Source organism: Mus pahari, chromosome 6, assembly GCF_900095145.1.
Source record: "Mus pahari chromosome 6, PAHARI_EIJ_v1.1, whole genome shotgun sequence".
NCBI classification, from domain to species: domain Eukaryota; kingdom Metazoa; phylum Chordata; class Mammalia; order Rodentia; family Muridae; genus Mus; species Mus pahari.
In genome coordinates, this window is record NC_034595.1 from 22,324,254 (window position 1) to 22,347,402 (window position 23,149).

Genomic DNA, 23,149 nt, shown 5'->3' on the forward strand with positions numbered 1-23,149 from the left:
TGTAGGGCTGAGAATCCTAATTTCTACCATTTTCATCATAGGATTACACTTTGCTAAGCTCATATTTAATCTTATACAACACAAAGACCCACATCCTAGAAGGAGAAATTGTGCCTACATTCCTGTCCTAGGGCAATGTTTCTCATTCTCTGTGGCTCCTGACCTCTTTGGGCATTGCATATCAGATATCCTGCATATCAGATATTTGCATTACAATTCATAACAGTAGCAAAATTACAATTATGAAGTGCCAGCAAAATAATTTTATGATTGTGGTCACAACAACATGACAACTGTATTGAAGAGCAGCATTAAGAAGTTTGGGAATCAGGGCTGATGAGATGGCTCAGTAGGTAAGAGCACCCGACTGCTCTTCAGATGGTCCAGATTTCAAATCCCAGCAACCACATGGTGGCTCACAACCATCCGTAACAAGATCTGATGCCCTCTTCTGGAGTGTCTGAAGATAGCTACAGTGTACTTACATATAATAAATAAATAAATCTTAAAAAAAAAAAAAAAAAGTAGTTTGGGAATCACTGCTCTTAGGTTCATTATGCTTTGTTCTTGATTGTGTTCATATTCCCTCTCTGCATTTCTTTACACGCTACATACAGTTGTCCTATAATGTGACTGGTCCACTGACCCTGTGTGGTACCTTTCCTTATCCTGACTACAGATGACGAAACAGTACATAGGCAGATTTAGAGTCTTCTGAAGGTCACACACCTAATAAATGTCATGGCCTAGACTCTCATTCTAATAAATTAGAAACTAACTTGAGTTCAATAAAATATAAGTCCCTAAAGCTCTTTGTCCCACTTCGGAAGTCTGTGGAGATTTTGTCCAGAACAAGGAAGTGCAAAGTTCAGAGAGACAAGTGGGAACCAGTGTGGATATTAAGGGTCATTGGAATTGAGATAATAATTATTCTGGTAGCCAGAATCTTTCCACAGACACCAATTAAACACTGAATGGAATAAAAAGTATGTTAAAAGCTGACAAGGGTTCAGAAGCTAAGGCCCTAGGACTAGAGTCTGAGGCATATGTCTCCAAGAGAATTTTATCTCAACAATGTATAATTACATTGTGCTTGGCTATAGCCTGCACTTCCAGGTCAAGGCCATGTGGATTTCAGAAGTAAAAATAAATCAAAGTCCATGTGCCATTGGGAAATGCAAATAATTATGCTACATACCCTCAATGGATAATCTTGCATTGTTCTGCTTTATTTCACAATATAATCATCTCTAACAATCAAGTAATGGTAGAATGTAAGTCACACCATTATCAAGTACTTACATCTGGGAAGAACATCAGTTCATTTTTGCTAAATTTAATAATAAGCTCTAAAATATCTGGTTATAATTATTTAGAGTATGTTTAAAATTAATCATTATTATTACTATTATTATTATTATTATTATTATTATTATTAATTCTCCTCCTCTAATCTTCTCCTTATCATCCTCCTTTCCTTTCTTCTCTTTCTCCTTCTCCTCTTTTTATTTTATTTTTGTTCCCTTTATCATCTTCCTTCTCCATTTCCTTTTCCCTTATTCTATTCAACAGGAGTTTGTCCAATGTAATAGATTTTGCAAGATTTGCATGCAGCATGGTTGAAGACAATTTACACTAGCTGCTTAGATTTTACTACAGTGAAATATCACTCTAAGGGAATTAATTTTAGCTTTGATTTCTTCAGAAATTCTTGAAGTGACTTTGATCGGATGACTTAATTTTTTGGTCTTAAATCTTTCAATGCAAAATGAGAAAAATATCATAATCCAAACACATTCAATGAATTCAGAAAACCTAGAACTCACTAGCATGTTGATGACGTTCAGTTTTGACATCATGATGTCAGTATGCCACCATTCTGAGGAAAATATAATCGCTTTCTTTTCTAACTGAAAAAATTTCCAAATGTATATCGTGTGACAGTTCTATGCTAAAGAAGTTCTGAGATGAAGATGAGAAAGTATGTTGATAGAGATGTTTGTACATTGCTGATAGTTTTGTACTGTGCTCAGTAAATTGTGGTACAATGGTAGACTGTAATTTAACATCCACACAGAAAGTTACAGTGCTAAGAAATTGTGTGAAATGAGACAAAAGGCAGACTTTTCATAGAAACAAGATAACCAGAAGCAACTACCTGACTTGAAATTTGAAAAACAGGTAGAGGCTACAGTGTGTGTGTGTGTGTGTGTGTGTGTGTGTGTGTGTGTGTGTGTGTGTGTTTATATAAGAGAACTTGTCATAGACCAGTTTTTATGAGATCTGGAGGTCACCTTATAATTCTATTCCTTTCATCAAAATTAGTATTTGTCAAATGGCTTTTAGTGAACTGGGGACAAGGCTGGATCTGCTTCTTAAGTAATAATTCTAATGGCTTCTGGGAGTACAAATTGAAAAGTGATCAGAGTTGATTCTGGGACACTTACTTAAGAGAGTATTCTATATTCAGACAAAAGCAGATCATAGTTTGAACTACAGGGTACTCATTAAATTTGACTAATTAGCATTATCTGAGAGCAGCTCTACTCAAAGATTCAATTACTGACCTTCTACCAATATTTCAGAATAGAATGATTACTCTAAGTGTTATTTCTCAGACGTGGGAAGGACCTCAGTGATAATTAAACCTCATTGTTTTCAAGTTGTTTTGCCAAAAGAAAAATCACCTTATCTACCCAAAATGAGTTTAATTCAGAATTCCCATAAAGAAAACAACACTGTTTTAGCTAAAAATGAGTTGCAATTATTTCCTATTCAACCTGTATACCATATTGGACAGTGATGACTTAAGCTCAAGTTCTTCATTTGTAAAACACTGTCTTTTATACCCTGCCACATGTAGACAATGGTATACTGAGGGCATTGTTGTTTTTATATTTAACTACCCCCCAAAGATTTGCATGATGCTGGTAGACAAGATGGTCAGTTAATGGTCCCAGTTTTGCACAGAGGATAATTGAATACAGCATTTCCTCAGAGAATTTGTTTTGCAATTCTTTCCCTTCCTTTATACATTCATTTTTATTTCATATAATCCCAAACTCTTTCTACCTTCATTTCTTTCTTTCTTTTATTTTCTTTTTTTTTTTGTCAAGGTCTATTGTTTTATTTATTTTTCTCAAAACTTTTTTATTAGATATTTTCTTCATTTACATTTCAAATGCTATCCAGAAAGTTTTCTACACCCTCCCCCAGCCCTGCTCCCCAACCCACCCACTCCTGCTTCCTGGCCCTGGCATTCCTCTGTACTGGGGCATATAATCTTTTCAAGACCAAGGGCCTCTCCTCCCATTGATGACTAACTAAACCATCCTCTGCTACATATGCAAATAGAGACATAAGCTCTGGGGAATACTGGTTATTTCATATTGTTGTTCCTCCTATAGGGATGCAGACCCCTTTAGCTCCTTGGGTACTTTCTCTAACTCCTTCATTGGGGGGGCCTTGTGTTCCATGCAATAGATGACTGTGAACATCCACTTCTGTATTTGCCAGGCACTATACCCAGAAGATGTTCTACCTTCATTTCTTCATCTTCACTTTCTCCCGCTCCCTTTAACAATAAGAAGAAAATACCAATACTGAAAACAAATTCTTTATAGGTATCTCTGTGTATCTCCCTTCAACGCTGGATAGAATATTATGAGTATTATAAAAGTGGGCATACTCTCCTCCATTTCAAAAATCTCTACCAGCCAACTTTGCATCATTGTGCCATAATGCCGTTGTTCATAAAATTGAGATGGATTAATGCTAATGCCTGACACTGATGAATTAGATTACAAATGCTTGCTAGTTACATTGGCTCTTAACTCAATCTTGCTCTCTCTTCCCTTTGAATTTGGATTCATATTCGCCTTACTTGCATTGCTCTCTTTCTTCAAATGGTCCATATTTCTGAACTATACTTAACACAAAAATGGAACATTTTTCTACTCTCGAAGGTATGCAAACTTGTACAGCCATTTTGGAAACCAATATGGTGGTTTCTCAAGACTCAAGCTATAACACTCTTGGGCATATACCCAAAATATTCTCCATCCTTTTATAAGGACACTTTTTCAATTATGTTCATAATAGCTTTACTTGTAAGAGCTAGAAAGTAGAAATGACCTAGATACCCCTCAACCAAAGAACGGATAAAGAAAATATGTTACAATTACACAATGGAGTATTACTAAGCTGTTAAAAACAGACATCTTGAAATATGCAGGCAAATGGAACTAGAAAAAAAAATCATAGTGAGTGAGGCAATCCAGACGTAGAAAGATAAACATATTATTACTCACTTAAAGAAGGGATATTAGCTGTAAACTACAGTTCACAGACCCAGAGAAGCTAAGCAACAAGGAGTCTATCAGAGGAAATTCAAGGAACTCCTGGGGTCAGGGATATAGAATAGATTTTGCAGATGGAATGGGGGCAGGAAGGATTGAGAATAGGAACAATCAGATAGATAGTGGTGGTATTGGATAGAGAAATAACTGTAATTGGGTGCATTTCAGGGAGAGGTGGAAACCCAGTGGAATGGAAACTCCAAAGAATTTATGAGAGTGACCCTAACAAAGACTGCTAATAACGAGGATACAGGACCTGAACTGTCTCACCTTCTGTAACCAGGGGAGGCCTCAAGTTGTACACCAACCCAGTCACAAAATCTCTGACCTACAGATTGTTCTACCTGAGAATGTTTCCCAAACAGAGCCTAGCAGAATTATCATAAAAGACACCAGAGAGACTTCACTCAGCAGCTGATATGAGCATGTGCGGAGCTACTGTGTTTATGCTCCTGAACTGGACCTTGTATCATATATATGAGTTGTTTATTTTGGTATACACACACACATGCACACACACACACACACACACACACACACACACACACACACTCGCGCGCGCGCGCGCACACACACACAATTTAGTTTTGTTTTTTAGCACTTCAAAATCATGAACATGGTAATCACTTAGGAGACATTTGTTCCATTATCCTGAATTAAGCCAAGACTCTTTTCACACTAAAGAATTTCTGCCCAGTTCTTGCTTGGGACTCAGAGCCTGATTCAAAGTCCCACAACAGGAATGTCTCCGTAACCCTCATAACAGAGACTTTTTTTTTTTTTTTTTTTTTTTTTTTTAGTCTCAATCATGGGACCCGCACCTATAAACCTTAATCCTTGTCTTCCACACCTCTAATCATGAAAATCTCACCCTGATTTTGATATTGCCACACTGAATCCTTGGTATCCCCACCTCAACCCAAATCTCAGTTTGCACAACACATTTCTTAGATAATATGCGCTTTTCCTTATCCACACAAGGAACTTTTCTATTCAGCCAATTTAGGTAGCTAACAAAATAATTTTAAACCTTCATTTCAGTGGTGATATAATCTAAGAAATATTAATTATATCTCTTGGCTTGTCAGTTCTTTTTGTCCATGGCTCAACAGCACCTACTCCCCAGAGATAGGAAAGAATAACATGCAAGATGTGTCATGCCAGTACTACCAGCAGTCTGTATTATTGAGTAATAAGGGTCTTATAAGAAATTAATAGGTAAAATGTCAATGTTATTTTTATTGAGAATTTTGCTTATCAAGTTCACTGTTAGTTTTCCTATGCTTAAAAATCTATAATTCACTAAACACTCGCATGATGTGTGTAATATTACTAGTTTCATTTTTTTCTTTAATTATTAGATATTTTCTTCATTTACATTTCAAATGCTATCCCGAAAATTCCCTATACCCTCCCCCAGCCCTGCTCCCCAACCCACCCACTCCCGCTTCCTGGCCCTGACATTCCCCTGTACTGGGGCATATAATCTTTGCAAGAGGAAGGGCTCTCCTCCAACTATGGCCAACATATTGTTGTTCCTCCTATAGGACTGCAGACCCCTTCAGCTTCTTGGGTACTTGCTCTAACTCTTCCATTGGGGGCCCTGTGTTCCATCCAATAAATGACTGTGAGCATCCACTTCTAAACAAAAATAAAACTCAAGGCACCTCAGGCCAGAATCACTATCTGGCAATAGTGTAGTGATTTGAACCTAAAGATTCTGATTAAAAAATCTGTGCACATAATGAGTTCTATTATCTGCTACATTATCACCTGCTCATTAACTAATTAGGTGTTGTTGTTGTGTATTACTGCTATCATTGATATTATTGCTGCCATTACTATTAGTCTTATTTGCCCTATCTGGTATAGTTATTTTGATCTCCATTGATACTCAATGTCACTGTTTTTTATACTACATAATCCCATGGTACTATGCACGGGGCTAGGGAGTAATTATCCCACAGCCCAGTAGTAAATTCTCTGAACTCTAAGAAAAATGAGCCAGAAAAATAGGTGTATTGGTGTAATGGTGGTATCTTTGTTATGGAGAAAACTACTTACTTTTTGATTTGGGGGCTCACTATAAGAGAGACCTATGTTTAATACTATAAACTCACCCTAAAACACAAAATTTAGGAGCATGTAAGAGGGTTTCTTATCTCAATTGCCATATCATCAAATATTCCCAAAATATGTATGTTTATACCCATAGACAAATGGTATTTTCAGCCTGAAATATAGAAATATCTTGCAGTGATCCATGGTTGTACAAGATGCTGAGAATAAATGGAGCCTGAGGGTTCTTTCCTAAACAAGAAATTTATGTTACCCCCTGTAAGGATCAAGGAACATTTCAGAAAAGGGGATAGAGAAAATGTTAAATTATAGAATTGAACGAGGGGGCTAAAATACCATCTTCTAAAGAAGACCAGGAAAACCATGATGACCATAGATCTGTGTATATTGCAGAGTACACAGAAATAATATCCTTCTCGCAGTCAGCTATAAAGGGGCAAGGAACTCCTGCAACCCAACCACACATGTCTGATTTGTGGGAAACCAACAGAATTGGTGAGAGGGACAAACACGGTTTCTAGCTATATACCTACTAGTGAACCCCAGGCTCTAATGGTTAATTCCAAACTCAGGATCACAGAGATGGTTCCACTTAAATTCAGTAGGAAACTATATGAAGCCAAAACTCTTGAATAGGTAAGATATCCAGGGAAAGTAGATCAGGTTGGTAAGGAAAGAAAGAAAGTAAGAATGGAGAATCAAAGTAACACACAAGTATAAAATTGTGCCAGAAAAAAAAATTGCGAATAAAAAATAAAAACCCTCTAAGCATTAGACAGATTTTCAGATTAGGTACGCGTGCTGTTTTCAAGGCTAGGGAAATGAGAAAAATGAGTAATACCTATCCTCGTTCAAGATGCAGTGCTTAGTGAGAGGGAAGGAATGCCACTGTACAAATTCCAGGCTATGCCTGCTATGACCAACTACGGGGTTTCTGTCATGATTGAGGTCTTCTTTATAGTTGTGGGTATGCAGTCCTGAAGTTTTCCTACCCTACCTGTGAAATGGCCCTTGTGACCGATCCTATTACAGAAATAGGGTATGCCAAATGTAAAAGGGACTGACAGGGGAAGTTTTCTGTGACTTATCTCGCATTTGAAAGATTCTCACAATATTCAATGCAATATTATAAAATGGAAGTGATACTTCCTAGCCGTCAAAGGTAAGTTTGAAGAACTCTTAGGATTCCCTTTGTTTTCAGGATGTCCTCTTTTCATAGCCCAGCTGCCATGCTGCAAAAAGACCAAATGACATGTAGAGGACATGGGTAAGCATTCTAGTTGACAGCCCTAGCTGAGCTTCCAGCTGACAGACAGCATCAACTGCCAACTCTGGGAGGGAGATACTTTGGAGGTCCACTGAGGAAAGTCACCCAAGGACACTGGCCTCAGCCAAGTTGAGAGTCCTCCAACTGTACCAAATCAACTTATATAATCACCAGGGGGTCATAGTGCATGATTTTGAGTGTTTTAGGGTGAGTTTTTTTTTTTTTTTCATGAATAGATAACCAAGATATGTCTTCTGCCCTGGTAATAAACTCTCATCAAATAAAGTACTAAACATCCAGAGTTGACCTCTCACCAAAAAAACAAATGACTCATTTGAAATATAAATAATGACTGGCAATTATTTGGCACATCCCTAACCTTCCTTTGCCTCAGTGGCTTTATCTGTATCACGGGAATAGTAACAGTACCTATTTCATGAAACAGTGATGTGATAAAACAATGAATTCACACAATACAACAGCATAGCAGGCATATAGAACATACATAAGAAATGAATTCCTTGCCACTTTTGACTAGAGTCAAATTTTTCACTAGGTTTTTAAATTTTAAACATCTTCATCCTTCTACTTTAACCTGCAGGCAATTATCATTATCCAGTGCCCCAAATGAGGTGCAGGTACTTACATAAAACTTGAGGGCTGGGAAAAAGTCAGAAAGACTCCAACCTGTATATAGTAAATGATCTTTTCTCTTCCCCTCTCCCATCCTGCCTCAATGCTACCCTTCTTCGAGACAAGTAAAAATGGTAGTGGCACCTGTTGCAATAACAGCACCTGCTCCAAGCACTCAGCTCCTATGGAGTTCAACAAGCAGACAAATTGAAGTCGAGCAATCAGTTCATTTGCAAACATAAACTTGCTCAGCTAGAGGTGACTCAAGGTTCTCACTGCTATCACCTCTGTCTGACACAGCTCTTTGGCAGAGAGGTGCCCTGCTAGTCTGAGAAATGCTCATTAAAGTCTCCGATTCACATGTCAGGAAACAGCCCACAGCCAGGCCAAGGAAGTTCAGATCCCCTGGGAAGGCTTCAGAGCCTCATTTTGTATGCTCCCACCCTTGGCAGTATCGAATTCATTCCTCCGCATATGAACATCACTTAGTGACTTGCCAACTGAGGATTCCAGACACTCTCCTAGAGAGAGTGGAAGGAATGATGGGATTAAGATCAATTTTCTCTTTTTCACTTGGGCAAGTCAACACCCAGAACTCTGGGCTTAAAGATCTCAGTAAGCAGTATGGTATTTCTAGCTATGCACTCCTGGCAAGTTCCACAAGCAGAAAGCAAGGGTTAGGTACAGTGGTCAAAATCTGAGCTTGGAGTCAGGAAGTCACTTATCCAAGATGACACAGCCTCACTAATATTAAGGCATAATCAAATCAAATTCAAGTTCAGGTTCCTGGACTGTCCAGGTCCTACATTCTAGCATTTTGGCCCTTCCTCTATCCTCATGTGCATATGACATCTTTTTCTCTCTTCTTAGATCCAGTGTGCCAGTGATGATTTATGCCCTGTAGATTTCTTCTCCAATTTAGCTCATATGTTTCCTCAGTCTCTTTACTTGGAATTTCTGAAGTGACACTCAAGAAATATTATAGATGCATGAGTAGTTTTAATAGCTAAATATTGCTCCTTTTGCCCAGATTTACTTCTGTTTGGTCCATCTTGGAACTCAGTTTCTTCATCTAAAGATGTGACAGAAATATTTTAGAGCAGTGGTTTTGACCTATGGTTCATAACACAGCAAATATCTTGCATATTAGATATTCACATTATGATTCACAACAGTAGCAGAAGTACAGTTATGAAATAGCAGCCAAATAATTTTATGAGTGAGGGTCACAAGCATGTTAAAAGGTTTCAGCATTAGAAAGATTGAAAACCACTGCTTTCCAGTGGTATGGTCTGGGTTATCTAACATCCCAGGCAAATGCAAATGTTGAAGACCTGATCTGCCAGCACAGCTAAACATAACTGTATTCAGATGTCATTTTTAGGTTGAAATGAGTTCATTAGGGCTGAATGCTAATACAGTATGACTGGTTCTAAAGCAGAGAGGACAAGGACACAGACATACCTGGGTGAAAGGAATCCAGGGCACAGGACACAGATAAGCTATAGAGTCCTCAGAAGAAACAACCCTGTGTTTAAACTTCAAGCTACTAGAATTGTAAGTAAATAGATGTCTGCTGTTTAAGCTGCCTAGTCTGTAGGACTTATTTGAAATAACCTTTACAAAATACCCACCTGAGGTAAATTTTATTTTCTGATTCACACAGGAACCTTTCCTCACTCCTGCTCTGAGAACCATCTTTCATAGCAGTGTGGACTCTATTCACTTACTTAGGAGCCACAAACAGTGCCTGAGGCTGCTCACCTGCCACAGGATTGATAAATCTAATGGTTCTACTTCAGAGACTCCCTTATAGTGGCGGCTTGGGCATCTGCTGCGTGCAACAGGGAAGTTAATTTGTGAACAGACCCTTTTTTCCAAGTGTGTGGTTCAGCAGTACAGCAACACGTCAGCCACTGACAGAAAAAAAAAAAAATCGTTTCGCTCTCCAAACGGTTATTACAAATGAGAGACAATGCAGTGGACTCGGAATTGTAAGGTCTGAAGCAAGCAAAGATGAACAGCACTAGTGTGTAAGGATACATGACACAGTGCAGGGAAGAGAGATGGTGCATTAGGAAATGTAGTTTTATATAAGTGAGAACTTGGAATAAGGAACACTTTGTATATAGTCAGGGAAGACTTTGCAGAGGAAGCAACATTAGCTATTGGTGGAGAAACATAAGAGGAGAAAGTTTCAAACTGGGATACACAGTTTGAGGTATCTAGAGAAATGTAATGATTTTTAATTCTTGCCTTGTGTGCTAGCACACCAGACACTTCAGAGGAGAGATTTGGATTTATAGATGTAAATGACATTTTGATTCTTGCTTTACAACAGCTTGGCTAAGTCTCATTCTCCGTGGCTTTTGGAGTCAGATCATTCTTTAAGAGACTGTCCTGTATAATATCATTCCATGTGACAATTAAAAATGTCCTTGTACATATCCACATATTCCCCAGGGACAGAGTCAACCCCATATGAAAACCCCTGATTTACTGTAGCAGCTTTGAACTAGTGACTTCAGATCTCTGAAATTCATTTTTCTGGATTTCACAAATGGAAAATGAATGCGCGCACGCGCGCGCGCGCGCGCGCGCGCACGCACACACACACACACACACACACACACACAAACACATAATATGGCCAAGACAGATCATGCTATGTAAATTTCACGTGATTTTGCAAAATGTAAGTGTGTATGTGTCTGCACTTACATACATTTGTGCATGAAGGTGTGCATACTTGTGTATACATGCAAAGGCCAGAGAGAGTTCCCTCTTCTCTCATTTTTTTATGTTTCTTTGAGGAAAATCTTCTCTCTAATCACGAGGTTTGTGTTTTCCCCACTAAGAAGTTGCACCATTCCTGCCTCCTCTCTGATTAGAATTAAGGTTATATATGTATGCCAGATACTTAGATTGCTCAGTGGGCACAAAAGGAGAATGGTAGTCCTCATGATGGGGCAAAATCTACTCTTAATCACTAAGCTGTCTTCCTATCCCCAAACTTATCTTATTGGTTAAAAAATTGGATTTTTTTTCTCTGAATAAAAATAAAAGGCAATATACTGCCACCAACACAAAATGAATGATAAACAGAAATGTCCTGACTGAATCAGGATTAAAAAGTCTGATTCAGGCTCCCCACCTGGATTTAGCCCACCCTGCTCCCACCCTGCTTTATGGCTGTCTTGTGACAGCCTCATTGAAACTCTCGATACAATGATATAGCAACTTCTCAGCTGCAGATAGATCATAAATTGCATGGAAGAATAGAGTTTGACCAACCGAGATTGAATACTGGCTTCTTCACTGAAAAGGTAGACTCAGTCTGTTCATTCTTGTAGTTCCCACTAGAAATCAGTGTAAATGGTACAAGACAGGGTGACGCTAGAACCAGACTAGGCAAAGGAAACAAATTTAGATAGGGTCATACACAGAGGGGACTGGCCTCTATAATCCTCCTTAAAGTTTTCACTAGTCGATGCTGTACTTGTTGCATTTCAGTCTAGGCCTTGATCAAAGGACCTGAACTACCTCAATTGACTGCTTAATTAGTCCAGTTCCTTTACCATTAAGAAGAGATTCTTAATTCTTCCTAACCAATTACTCTAAAAATTGTACACATATTGAATTTTAAGTAAACTGAAGGGTGCCATATAGTTGCTGGTGCCAGTGTTGGAGGTCACTGTCACTCGGGCGTGGATGGGTGCAGGAGCACCCTCATAGAAGCGGGGGGTGAGGATAGAAAAGAGGGCTTCTGGAGGGGAAACTGGGAAAAGGGATAATATTTGAAATGTAAATAAGTAAAATATCCAATAAAAAAACAGAACGGCACAAACAAGGCAAAGCTGACCTTCATTGCTCAATTTCCTATGTCGTTATTGGGAAATGGATTTCAGGACTTTCCACACGGACTGTCAAATCAGTGGGTGTGCAAATATTTTAAATTAAGTTCAGGTAGTATTTGTACATTACCCATGCACATCTGCTTCTGTATTTTAAGTCATCCCCACGGTGCTTGCAATCTTTCATTTAACATATGTGTATCACGTGGTTTAGAAATAAATGACTAGAAAAAAAAATCTAAGCATGCACAGTAGAAACACAAATTGAGTTTTGATAATTTCAATCTGAGGTTAGTTAAACTGTAGATGGAGAGAACCTGCAGACAGAGAACAATTATATACTTATAAAGTATATAGCAAGAACCAAATGCAATCAGGGTCATGGACTGCCTTGCTTAAAGAGTCCTAAATAGGCTACTCGAAGCCCACATCCCTCTGCTTTAGAAGAAAGTGCTGGTTAACACTGAGCAGTGGGGTTATAGGACACTGGAGAAGTGGAGAAGTAAGAGCACATACCTCTCTCTAGGCAGCTGGTGGTTGGGATTGTGACGGCAGCGCACACTGAGGCCAAAGAGCTTGCGGGCGGTCCTCTGGATTTTCTGCCTCTGAGCCTCAGTGGCACTCTGTAGGAGCTTGTAACGGCTCTGCAGGTCCCAGTCATTGCCCCAGTGCTGGTGGATGCTGCCAATCGTCAGGAAGTGGTTGCTTGGGAGACGCTTCATAAATGACTTAAACTCATCTGACAAGAGACAAGAGTCAGGAGAGAAGGGGTAAGCATGACAGCCGCCATCTGCAGTCCTGTTTTAAGATTTAGTTCTCACTTATCCTTTTAGTATTCTCTGCCATCTTCATAACACCTTGAAAATGGAAACAAGATACATGTCCTTCAGCCAACAAAGGGAAAAACAAACATGTGGCACACATACACCATAGAATACTATTCTACTATAAAGAAAAATGAAATCATAAAGTTTGCCAATAAATGGATGTATCTAGAAGAGATCATGTTGAATGAAGTTACCCAGACACAGAAAGACAAATGTTACATGTTCTCTTTCCCCAGAGGCTCCTAGTTTTAAATCTTTAGATATAAGTGTACTCTTGATCCATCATTAAGGGAACTGGTCTTTTTATCAGAAGGAGATCATAATAGACTATCAAAATCAATCAGAACATAGAATTGTGGGGTCCAGTCCTACTGGATACACATACACCATCATTCCCACATATAAGGTTTCAGAAACGCTGAGGAAGAGTGGCCATAAAGATTCATAGAGCCAGAATATCAGGGAGTTTGTTTTGAGAGTGTGTGTCCTAGAAATGGTGGAAGCCACTCCCATACAGTTTAACCAATACTACTGGTTATCATGAGCCAAGCATGGGGAACACTGGACATACAAAAGTGAACCTGGGAACTCTCACAAAGCTTCCACCATACACAGAGCAACTAGGGAATGCTGAGAGATGCAGAAACAGGCTTTCCCCAGGAAAGAACACACAAGGTGGTTATTGGTCAGGCCTGTATTTGTTTCTGATGTTTAGCTCTATCTGTCAAGGAACGATCCTGTAATCTGAATGAGCCCAGTATAACACTGCATAGTCTGCTGTGCAGCTGACATTGTACCTGTATTGAAGGGTACCTGTAGGAGACATCTATATTTAAGATAAGGTTCTACAAACTTCCAGCTTGGGCATGTCAGGTTACAATATATACCCTTTGCATTTACACTGAACAGTGTCTTTTGAATCAAATTACTGGAAAATCAATCTGTTATGATTTTGGTAGAATTGTAACTGAAAATAAATGTGAAGAAAACAGTGTTAATAAATTCTTGTCAGATACTGTTGCATGTTAAGTGAATAAATCCCTTTGAAGTACAGGAATCCAGTAGATCCAGAGTGGTGTTAAACGCATATTAGCCCTCAACTGAATCTTTCTCTTTGAGGTTACCTGTAGGACTGATGGAGAACTGAAGAAAGTGAAACTCTACACTCATGATCCAACTGTCATTTGGAGTCCTAGGTTTGTAGTCAACCATATAACATCTTCTCTGGTGCAAGTAAACTACAATTTAAGACATAGTAAGAAGTCCCTTGGTAAACCTTTCAGCTCCAGTTCCCAATATTTGAATTTATGAGCAACATCTCAGGCAACAGTTTGACATAACCTTAGAAATAACCTAGCTCAGTTTTCTTGATCCACATATATAGGAAACTGAAGCCCAGAACAACAAATTGATTTTTTGAAAGATAACACAGGCATAGAGCTTCAAGAGCGAAGAGTAAAACCTTCTCTTATCTGCTCTGACACTTTCTCAGGCACACCATCCTTCCCCAGTGTCCTTCTCAACTGCTATGGAAAATGAAACAAAATATGGCTCATTTTGCACATAAAAGGTTTCAGACAAATGGATAGAGCTAGAAAATAGCATTCTAAGTGTGGGACTTCAGACCCAGAAAGACTATGAGTCCTTCTATACGTGGACATTAGCTTTAAAGTTCAATATGACTATGCTACTATCCACAGACCCAAAGAAGCTATGTAACAAGGAGGGCCCAAGGAAGGCTACTTAAATATCACCCAGAAGGGGAAAAAATAAAATAAAATAAAATAAAATAAATTAAAATAATAAAATAAAAATTAAAAAAAGAAGGGGAAATAGAAGAGAAATCTGAAGTAGATGGAGGGAGGAACCGGGGGGGGGGGCAGAAGGGGAATAGGGTAGAGACCAGTTGTGGGGAAGTAGAGAGGGCTAAAAGAAACAACAGAAATCAGTGGATGGGGGGCACTCCTGGAAGTCTTTGCGGGTGACCCTAGCTGAGATTCTAAGTGGGGGGGGGGAGGCATAGAACCTGAATTGACCACCTCCTGTAAACAGGTAGGGACAGGAACACAAACTCACCCATTAGACCTTCAACCCAATTTTGTCCTTCCTTTTATCCTTCAGAGATAAAGATGGAACAAAGATTGAGGAAATGGACAACCAATGACTGGTCCAACTTGAGACCCATCCCATGGGATAGGGTAAACCTTGGCACTATTAATGATTCTGGGCAATGCTTGCAGAGACAAACCTAGTATAACTGTTCTGAGAGGCTTTATCCAGCAGCTTAGGGAAAGAAACGCAGAGACCCACAGCTCAGCAAGTCAGAGCTTGAGGAGTCTTGCGCAAGAATGGGGTGAGGGAATAAGGGAGTCAGAGGGTCAAGGACACCACAAGAAGACCTACAGAGTCAGCTAACCTGAGCCAAAGGGGCTCACAGAGATGGAACTATCAACCAAAGAGGATACATGGGCCAGTCCCCTAACGCCCTATACATTTGTAACAGACGTGTAGCTTGGTCTTTATGTGGGGAATCCCTTAACAATTGGAGAGGGGGCTATGACTATGTTGTGGACTGGACTGCTTTGTCTAGCCTCAATGCAAGAAGATGTACTCAGTCCTGTTGTGACTTGATGTATCAGGGTGAGTGGGTACCAATCGGGGGCCATCCCCTTCTCTGAAGTGAAGTGAGGAGGGGGTTAAGGGGGAAGGGTGTATAAGGGTGGGACAGTGAGGAGAGGAGGGAGGGGTCTTGGATCAAGCTGTAAAGTGAGTAAATAAACAAACAAAACAACAAAACCAAACCAACCACATTAGTTATAGCTAAAAATTTTTACTTCATGTTATTAAACATGCAAGGAAAGGTCAGTCCTATGCATGTATTTATTTTATTTATATAAGGACTTGTATAGCTCTCAACAGTTGCAGAGTCTAATCCTAAGCACCTGGAACTCACAAATGATCTTCACAGCAAACTTCGGAGTTACATATCTATAGTGTCTCCCTCCAGAGGTTTGGAACAAAGGCGGTCGCTAACTCGCATAGGGTCAATAGCCAGTAGGTGGTACAATTGAAACTGCAGCCTTGATCTAGAATACATGCTCTCACTTAATGTATTGTACTTCATCTCAATACATAGACAGAAACCTTGACTCTTGGCATACTGCATGGGGAAAAAAAAAAAAAACTTTCTAAAAACAAATGTTTTCAGACAGACATTTAGAAACTTAGTGATGATAATCAAGCCAATTCATATGGACAACTGAAGATTATGGAGCCCTCATTAATACATCTGTCAAATTTGTATAACAGGATCTAATCCAACTTTAGAAATTATGAAACCATCAAAAAAAAGTCATTATTATTTTATTATTTTTCCTCCCAGGGCTAAGTCATTAAGGCTAAGGACTTGAACAAATAGAAGGAAAAAGTACAAGTTCATGACACAGATATTTGTTTCAATAAGTTGATATACATGTTAAGTTAAGGGATTTACTTGTTTCAGAGGGATTTGTGCAGGAGATCCATGTATGTATACCTTATAAGGAAAAAGAGCAAAGCAAATCATTTAGCATTTTCTCATTCTGCAGCATCTCACATTCTGTCCCCTTACTCACCCACTCATAGTAGCTTCTTTTTGAAACTACAGTTCCTTATTACTGGTGCAGACAGCCTGCGTTTCCTTTGGAATTTTAGTAATTAGTAGCAGGTCTTTGTAAAAGGAGTCTGTGAAATCTATTTTGTTTGTTTGAGGCCAAGAATCACCACGATACCCTTCTATCATGATTGCTCTGCTTCACAGACCCAAGAACTTGAAAGAGACTAATGGATACAGCTTCATAAGACAGCCACAGTAGCTCCATCCAAGTTGCATGACCCCTGGAGGAGCAGAATCTCTGATGGGTCCTATATGTTGGCAAGCTGGGGGTTCAAGTTCATGGAAACCAGTCATCTCAAATTACCTCCTGTGAAACTCTACCCTTGTTTGTGATACACAGTGACTCTGAGCTAAGATTTTGTTTGGTCCAAGGATTTTATGGCTAAAGGCTTAAATGCCTTCAAATATTTAAAACATAAACATGACCCCCCCCCTTTATCAGAAGAGGGGGCACATGCCTACAAATTTCAGTAGAATTAATAAATTGAAAAGACTGCTGTGACAACTGGATTTGGAGTCAGGGATGCCATTACCAATGTTGTCCTTTACAAAGACTGTAATGTCAGAGAAGAGTGAGTCTCAGTGTAATTACTGCTCTTGGATACACACCCTACTTTGTTTCATGTAGCTGTAACAGACAGAAGAATATATAAAATTGTATCGCAAACTATAGTGCTCCATTGATTAGGTTATTCAATTAACAAATGTTAAAATACATATTACATGGATACTATACCTTGGTGAGGCTTCTTGGAATTCTTAAGAGCTCTTAAACATTTCCTATCTAAACCTGACTGTATGGTCGTGATTTCAGACTTTCTTGAGTGTTCAACCCAAAGGAACCAGCAACCATAATGTTATCTAATATACATCTTTAAGCCATGCTCTGGTACATCATCTCAGATTTTCTATGAAACTCTCTGAGACAACCAGCATCTAGGTCTTTGAAATCCCCTTCAAAATATGCAAGCCACTCTATACATTTCTACATCTACTCCCTGATCTTCAGTGGGCTCATCATTCCTATGAAACCTGTGAACTGAGTCTCTGAATCACTGGAAAATGAGACTTTCACTTGCTTTCAACAAGGCCACCGATCACTTTGTTGGTCACACTGCCTGCACATCTGCAACATTGTGCCAGCTGTTCCTCATCCATACTCATAGACACCTGAAAGGTCACAATCATTTGCATCTTTTCCATGGTTACATAATTGATTTCTGGTAGAATTTAAAGTTTCAAGAAGGCAAAGGTCCATATTTATACCTTAACCCCACCCCCTCCTGACCTTGGAGATCTATCTGACTCTTCTCCCCTGTAAGTCATTATTCTGAACTAGGAAATGTAGGAAATAGCTAAGTTATCAGTAAAGAAAATTTCAATTTTGATAGTCTGTGTGATATTCAAGTATGTACATAGTTTTATCTCGCTAGGCACATATAAGACACATGTATACATTTGTGGATATGCATGTGCTTATTATCATATATAAACACACACACACACTTACGTATACTTATGTGTGCTTATTGATTAACTCATACATATACACACTTATGTTTATAAACACATTCATATATAAACAGAGACTTGGGAATAAATATAATACCCTCCGACTCGCCACTCTGCATGGATGTCTTCTCAGGCTTACCTTGTCATGAGTCCAAGAGAGATGATACATCATACAAGCACATTGACTAATATCCACTGTTTCATTCAGGAGACTGAATGTGTGACTGCCTTGTGAGGACTACTAAACCTGACCCTGAACCCTTGAACATGAACAAGTGCCCTTACTCAGTTTCCCTCACATCAGTCTTTACTGCAGTTAGGTGACATCATTTTCTAGGTTTGGCCAGAGGCATTCAGGGTAGTAGTCTGTGTACCTGAATTCTCCAGGTCCTTATATGCTTCAGTCCAGGCCTTGGCCATGTTAGCCAGCGTAAATTCCATGATCTGGATGTCGGTGATGGGGCAGTTGCACTGTGGGAACTCCTCAGCACACTGGCAGCGACACTGGCTGTTCTGACACACATACTCTCCCTCGCCATTGCACATGATGTAACTCAAGGCCGACTGAACAAACTTCTCTTGCAGATACTGCGGGAAGATTATCTGAAGACCTGGTTAGAAATAGCAAGAAGGGAAAATCAGAAAGTATAAAAAGGTGTTTTATTAACAGCCTCCAAAGGTGACAAGAATCTGTCCCTGTAAGGTTTCTCCCTGTGCACTGGAATAAAAATATTCTAGACCATTCTTAGGTATAGATGAGCAGCAACCAGTGGGGCCTTCGGTTGCATTGCTTATAATTCACTGTCTTAGGTCATGACCTTGGTTCTCTTGAAAATGCAGACATTGCTCTGTTCTATTAATAATGAGTCTGGAGATGCTCTAATGTATATATTTTTTCTATTTGGAGAGAAAATCCTTATTGAATGCATAACATCATTGTTTATCTTTCTTATATCCTTCATTTATTTTCTTTTTATTTCTTGAAATATTTATACACTCTATTTATGAACATGTCCTGAGCTATCCAATATTTTTAGAGATTTTTTTTATGTTATTTTACTTTTTGAAAAAAACAGGGTCTCTCTAGGCAGCTCTGGCAGTCCTGAAGCTCACTGTACATATCACATGGGTCGCAAAATCTAACTCCCAAAAATCTGCATGCCTCTGCTTCCCAATTGCTGGGTTAAATGGTATGTGCCACCATGTCCAATGAGATATTTTATAAAGCATATTTGCAATATAATCAGCAGATATATATGCACATGTCTTCCTACCATGGTTTACAGGTCTAAAGCAGAAAGAGACACAGAAAAAAAAAAATCAGGCAACAGTGATCCTGGAACTATGTACTTCAGGTTGCAAGATCAGCTTTCCACAGGAGAAAGAATTTGGGCTTGTTGGAAGATCCATAAGAGATAACCATGGTTAAAAGAATAATAGAATGGGCAAAGGTAGGGGAAGTGTATCTGGGAAGTCTAACTTCATGAAACAAACTCCAATGAATAGAGATATGGTGTAGTAGAAAAACTGACGGAGACAGCTACAGAGGCCAGAAGGCAGGAAGGAATTTATCATGCATTACAGTTCATGTGTTTACCATACGGATCAGTGAATACACACTAGTAGTTTTTCAAAAGCAAGAGTGATATAATTAAAGGGAAATGTTGAGTAAGTGCATATACTATTAAACTGGAGCATCTGTGTTAGAAGAGCATCACAGATACTAATTTTCTCTGGTTTGCTCTAAAAATGAAGGCACAAAGGAACACTAAGACAAAGAGACCAACCCATGGGTATAGGATGAGGACCCTTGACTCCATCTTCTGATCTTCTATATTTGAATAACCATACTCTTAATCCTTAGAGTGGACGATTGAGTGGGGTTTATCTGGGCTGCAGCTGCAAGCTGGTACCTAGAAGCATGAGCCAAGTGCACGCTTGAGCCTACAGTAGCCAGAATGGCAAACTTGGACTAACAAATCACATCGAGGACAGTCCCCGTCGCTTTGCAGAGACTGCTGACTCGTTTTAGACGTCAACATACAGAGCTATGGTTTTACCTCTCACTTTGTAAAAAGGGAGTTGGATTCTTATTTAGACTTTTATTTGTTTCTCACTTGGGCTTCTGGAGTACTCTTCAATCCCGCTCACTCTAGATTTGCTGGACACATGGCTCCTTGCTTTTATTCTCCTTTTAGTTTATATTTTTCAGTTATGTTTATAGACTCATTTTTTTTCTTCTTTCAGATTACATATAATGTATATGACTATTATTGATGTACATACAGGTTCCATATGGCAACTATACACTAGAAATTTCTGACTACTTCAGTAGAAACAGACCTAAATGTGTCTCAGCATGACTGTGGCAGGAAGCCACAGCCTACATGAAGAATTGGCCATTGCTACCACTGAGTTCTATACCAAAATCATCCCAACAAACTTATTCATCCTCTTTCTAAGACTTCACTTTTTCTTATGTTCAAATGGTGATACTTGCAGTAGCTATATTATATCTAAAGAAAGAAAGCAAAAATATCTATAATTTGTGTGGAGCAGTTGCTGGCACACACGCACATACACACACACACACCCTGAATTATCAATTCTTGTTTTTTTTAAGATGCATACTTACTTATTTTACTTATTTTGTGTATAAATGTACATGTAGCTGATTCATGCCACAACATACGTGTGGAAGCTGGAGAACAACTTGCAGTAGATGATTGGCTCTTCCTATCATGTTGTTCTCAGGAATTGTCTTCTGATATCAAGCCTCTTAACCCACTGAACCAGTTCCTATTTTTGATGTGAAGAAACTTCTGGTGAGGGGGATGATAGCGATGCTGATGTTGTCCTTCCTCTGATAAAATGCCTAAACCTTCAATACAAACTTCAGCATAAAGGTTCCAAAGGGAATCTTTAAACATCGGCAGAGCTCATTTAAGGAGGAGACTTCAGCTCTCTGCCTGCTGAAGCAGAGGAGTGTATATTTACTATGGTGTACCCGACCTTACTTAGAAGGCATCCTGAGAATGCTGTGATGCTGAACAGCGGTCTGTTGTGACATTGGATACATTCTTTACCGCTGATCAAGGTGTTCCCATGAGATCAAGTTATCAGACCCAATGGTTCAGTGCATGAATATGGTGCGAGAGATACCAAAGGCAAGGCAACACAAACCAACCCTAAAGTACTTTCCAAAGCAAGTTTGTATTTCATTATAGGGTGCATTATTGAGTTGCTTCGTCTATGTTGCCATTTTCTCCTCCAAAGCAAAAATTATTTTTAGCTGATCCCTATAGGCAACTGTGTCTATGGATTGGGGTTATGTTTCTGTTGCTTAAAGGAACTCTACAGACTATATTCTCAGTCCTACTTTTTCAGGCAACTCATCACTTTTTTCCTCCCTTTTGTAGAGGATAGGATATTCTATTCTTGGTCCTAGCCCAAAAGGAATTCGGGGAGAGCATTTTTAGAAAATTGCATCAAATCATTTCTCCTTTTGGCAAGGATACAGAAGGCAGTATTACCTACCCCATTTAAAGCAAGTGAAAACAGATACAATTTAGGGTTGGGGGTTTTCTCAGAACAGCTGAAACAGAACACTGGCTGCTCTTTAAAAATGGAAACTCAGAACATGCCGAGCTGTCTCAGAGGCAGAATCCCCTGGGCAAATTTCAAAAGAGAATAATGAAGACATAGCAATTAAAAAGCACTTTTCTGCAAAATGTCATTACTGTTTAAAGTTACACAACCATTTCTACGGCAGCGGAGGTTCACACAGCAGTCACAGCTAGAGTTGTCTCCCAGTGACCTGTGTCCAACAAAGAGAGCCATTGCTGACCCCCTAGATTGGCGCCCAAGTCCTGCTAGCTTCAATGGGAGTCATAAATAATTTGGAGGGGGATTTGGCCAGTGGAAGCACTTTCTGAAAGATATACAGCTGCCGGCTGGGGTGGAATAGTCTATCTCCTTGGTTCCCAAAACATCCCCTCTCCAATACACACATACACACACACACACACACACACGGGGGGGGGGTAGGAAAAAGGGAGAGAAAAATAAAGAGGGAGAAGGAAGAAGGAAGGAAAACTGCGAAAATGAGAGAAAGAGCCACATTTTGCTGCCAAGCATGTAAATTTTGCCTCACAACTCAGAAAGGCAATGGTTGAGTGTTGCACGTGAATCCCAACTTGCCCACGCTGAACATATGGAATATTTTCCCTTCAACCTCATTAATTTTTTTCAAGTCTGGCTGTGCTTTGAAGGGCAATGCTGTGATGTACAGTCAAGAATGTGTGGAATGCAGGAGCCGGCAGAAATACCCAAGAAGACTCCCTGTTTTCCCTGACACTTGCCTTATCCTTCTCAGGTGTATCCACCCAACTCCAAGGTTATCATCCTCCCATCCATTTCATGATGTGTTTTCTAATTTGCAGGGATTTGGTGATAAAATTCTTAATTCCATTGCTGCAGCTTGCTACACTACTACATCTTTGCCATTTCTTCATCTCCTCAGTCTCTACATCATACCATCTGTATACATTCCCCTTTGCAGGGTGGGAGTCTTTCCAATCTATCAATCCTATTACACTTCTAGTATCTTATCTTTCTTATCTTATCTTATCTTATCTTATCTTGTCTAATGTCTAAAATAATTCTTCCTTGTGTCTCAGCCTGTCTCTCACGTCCTGAAATATAGACCTTCCCACACTATTGGAGTTCATATGCCATTGTTGTAGGATTAAATGTTGACTTAAATTGTTTTACTAATCTGTTTGATTTCCACCTCCCATCTTAAAAGGCCAAGTTTGGAAGAAAGAAGTCTATATTTTTCTGACAGATCTCCAAGGCTGCTGGCACTCATCAATTCTCTTCTTCACCCTACCAAAATTTAGGTTGATCTATTAGTCTTTGGGCATGCTAAAATGAAAAGTGAAATGATCTGCCCAAAGCCACAC

General features: G+C 39.3%; 1 protein-coding gene across 1 annotated transcript in view; it reads right to left on the reverse strand.

Moving 5' to 3' along the window:
* The window catches only part of Brinp1 (BMP/retinoic acid inducible neural specific 1), a 184,886-nt gene that overhangs the window by 16,660 nt on the left and 145,077 nt on the right, over positions 1-23,149 (reverse strand). Inside the window, exons 6-7 of the mRNA XM_021200011.2 lie at positions 18,560-18,796; positions 12,708-12,930 (exon numbers count right to left, since the gene is read on the reverse strand). Of these exons, the coding sequence (XP_021055670.1) occupies positions 12,708-12,930; positions 18,560-18,796 (460 nt within the window). The remainder of the gene's footprint in view (positions 1-12,707; positions 12,931-18,559; positions 18,797-23,149) is intronic.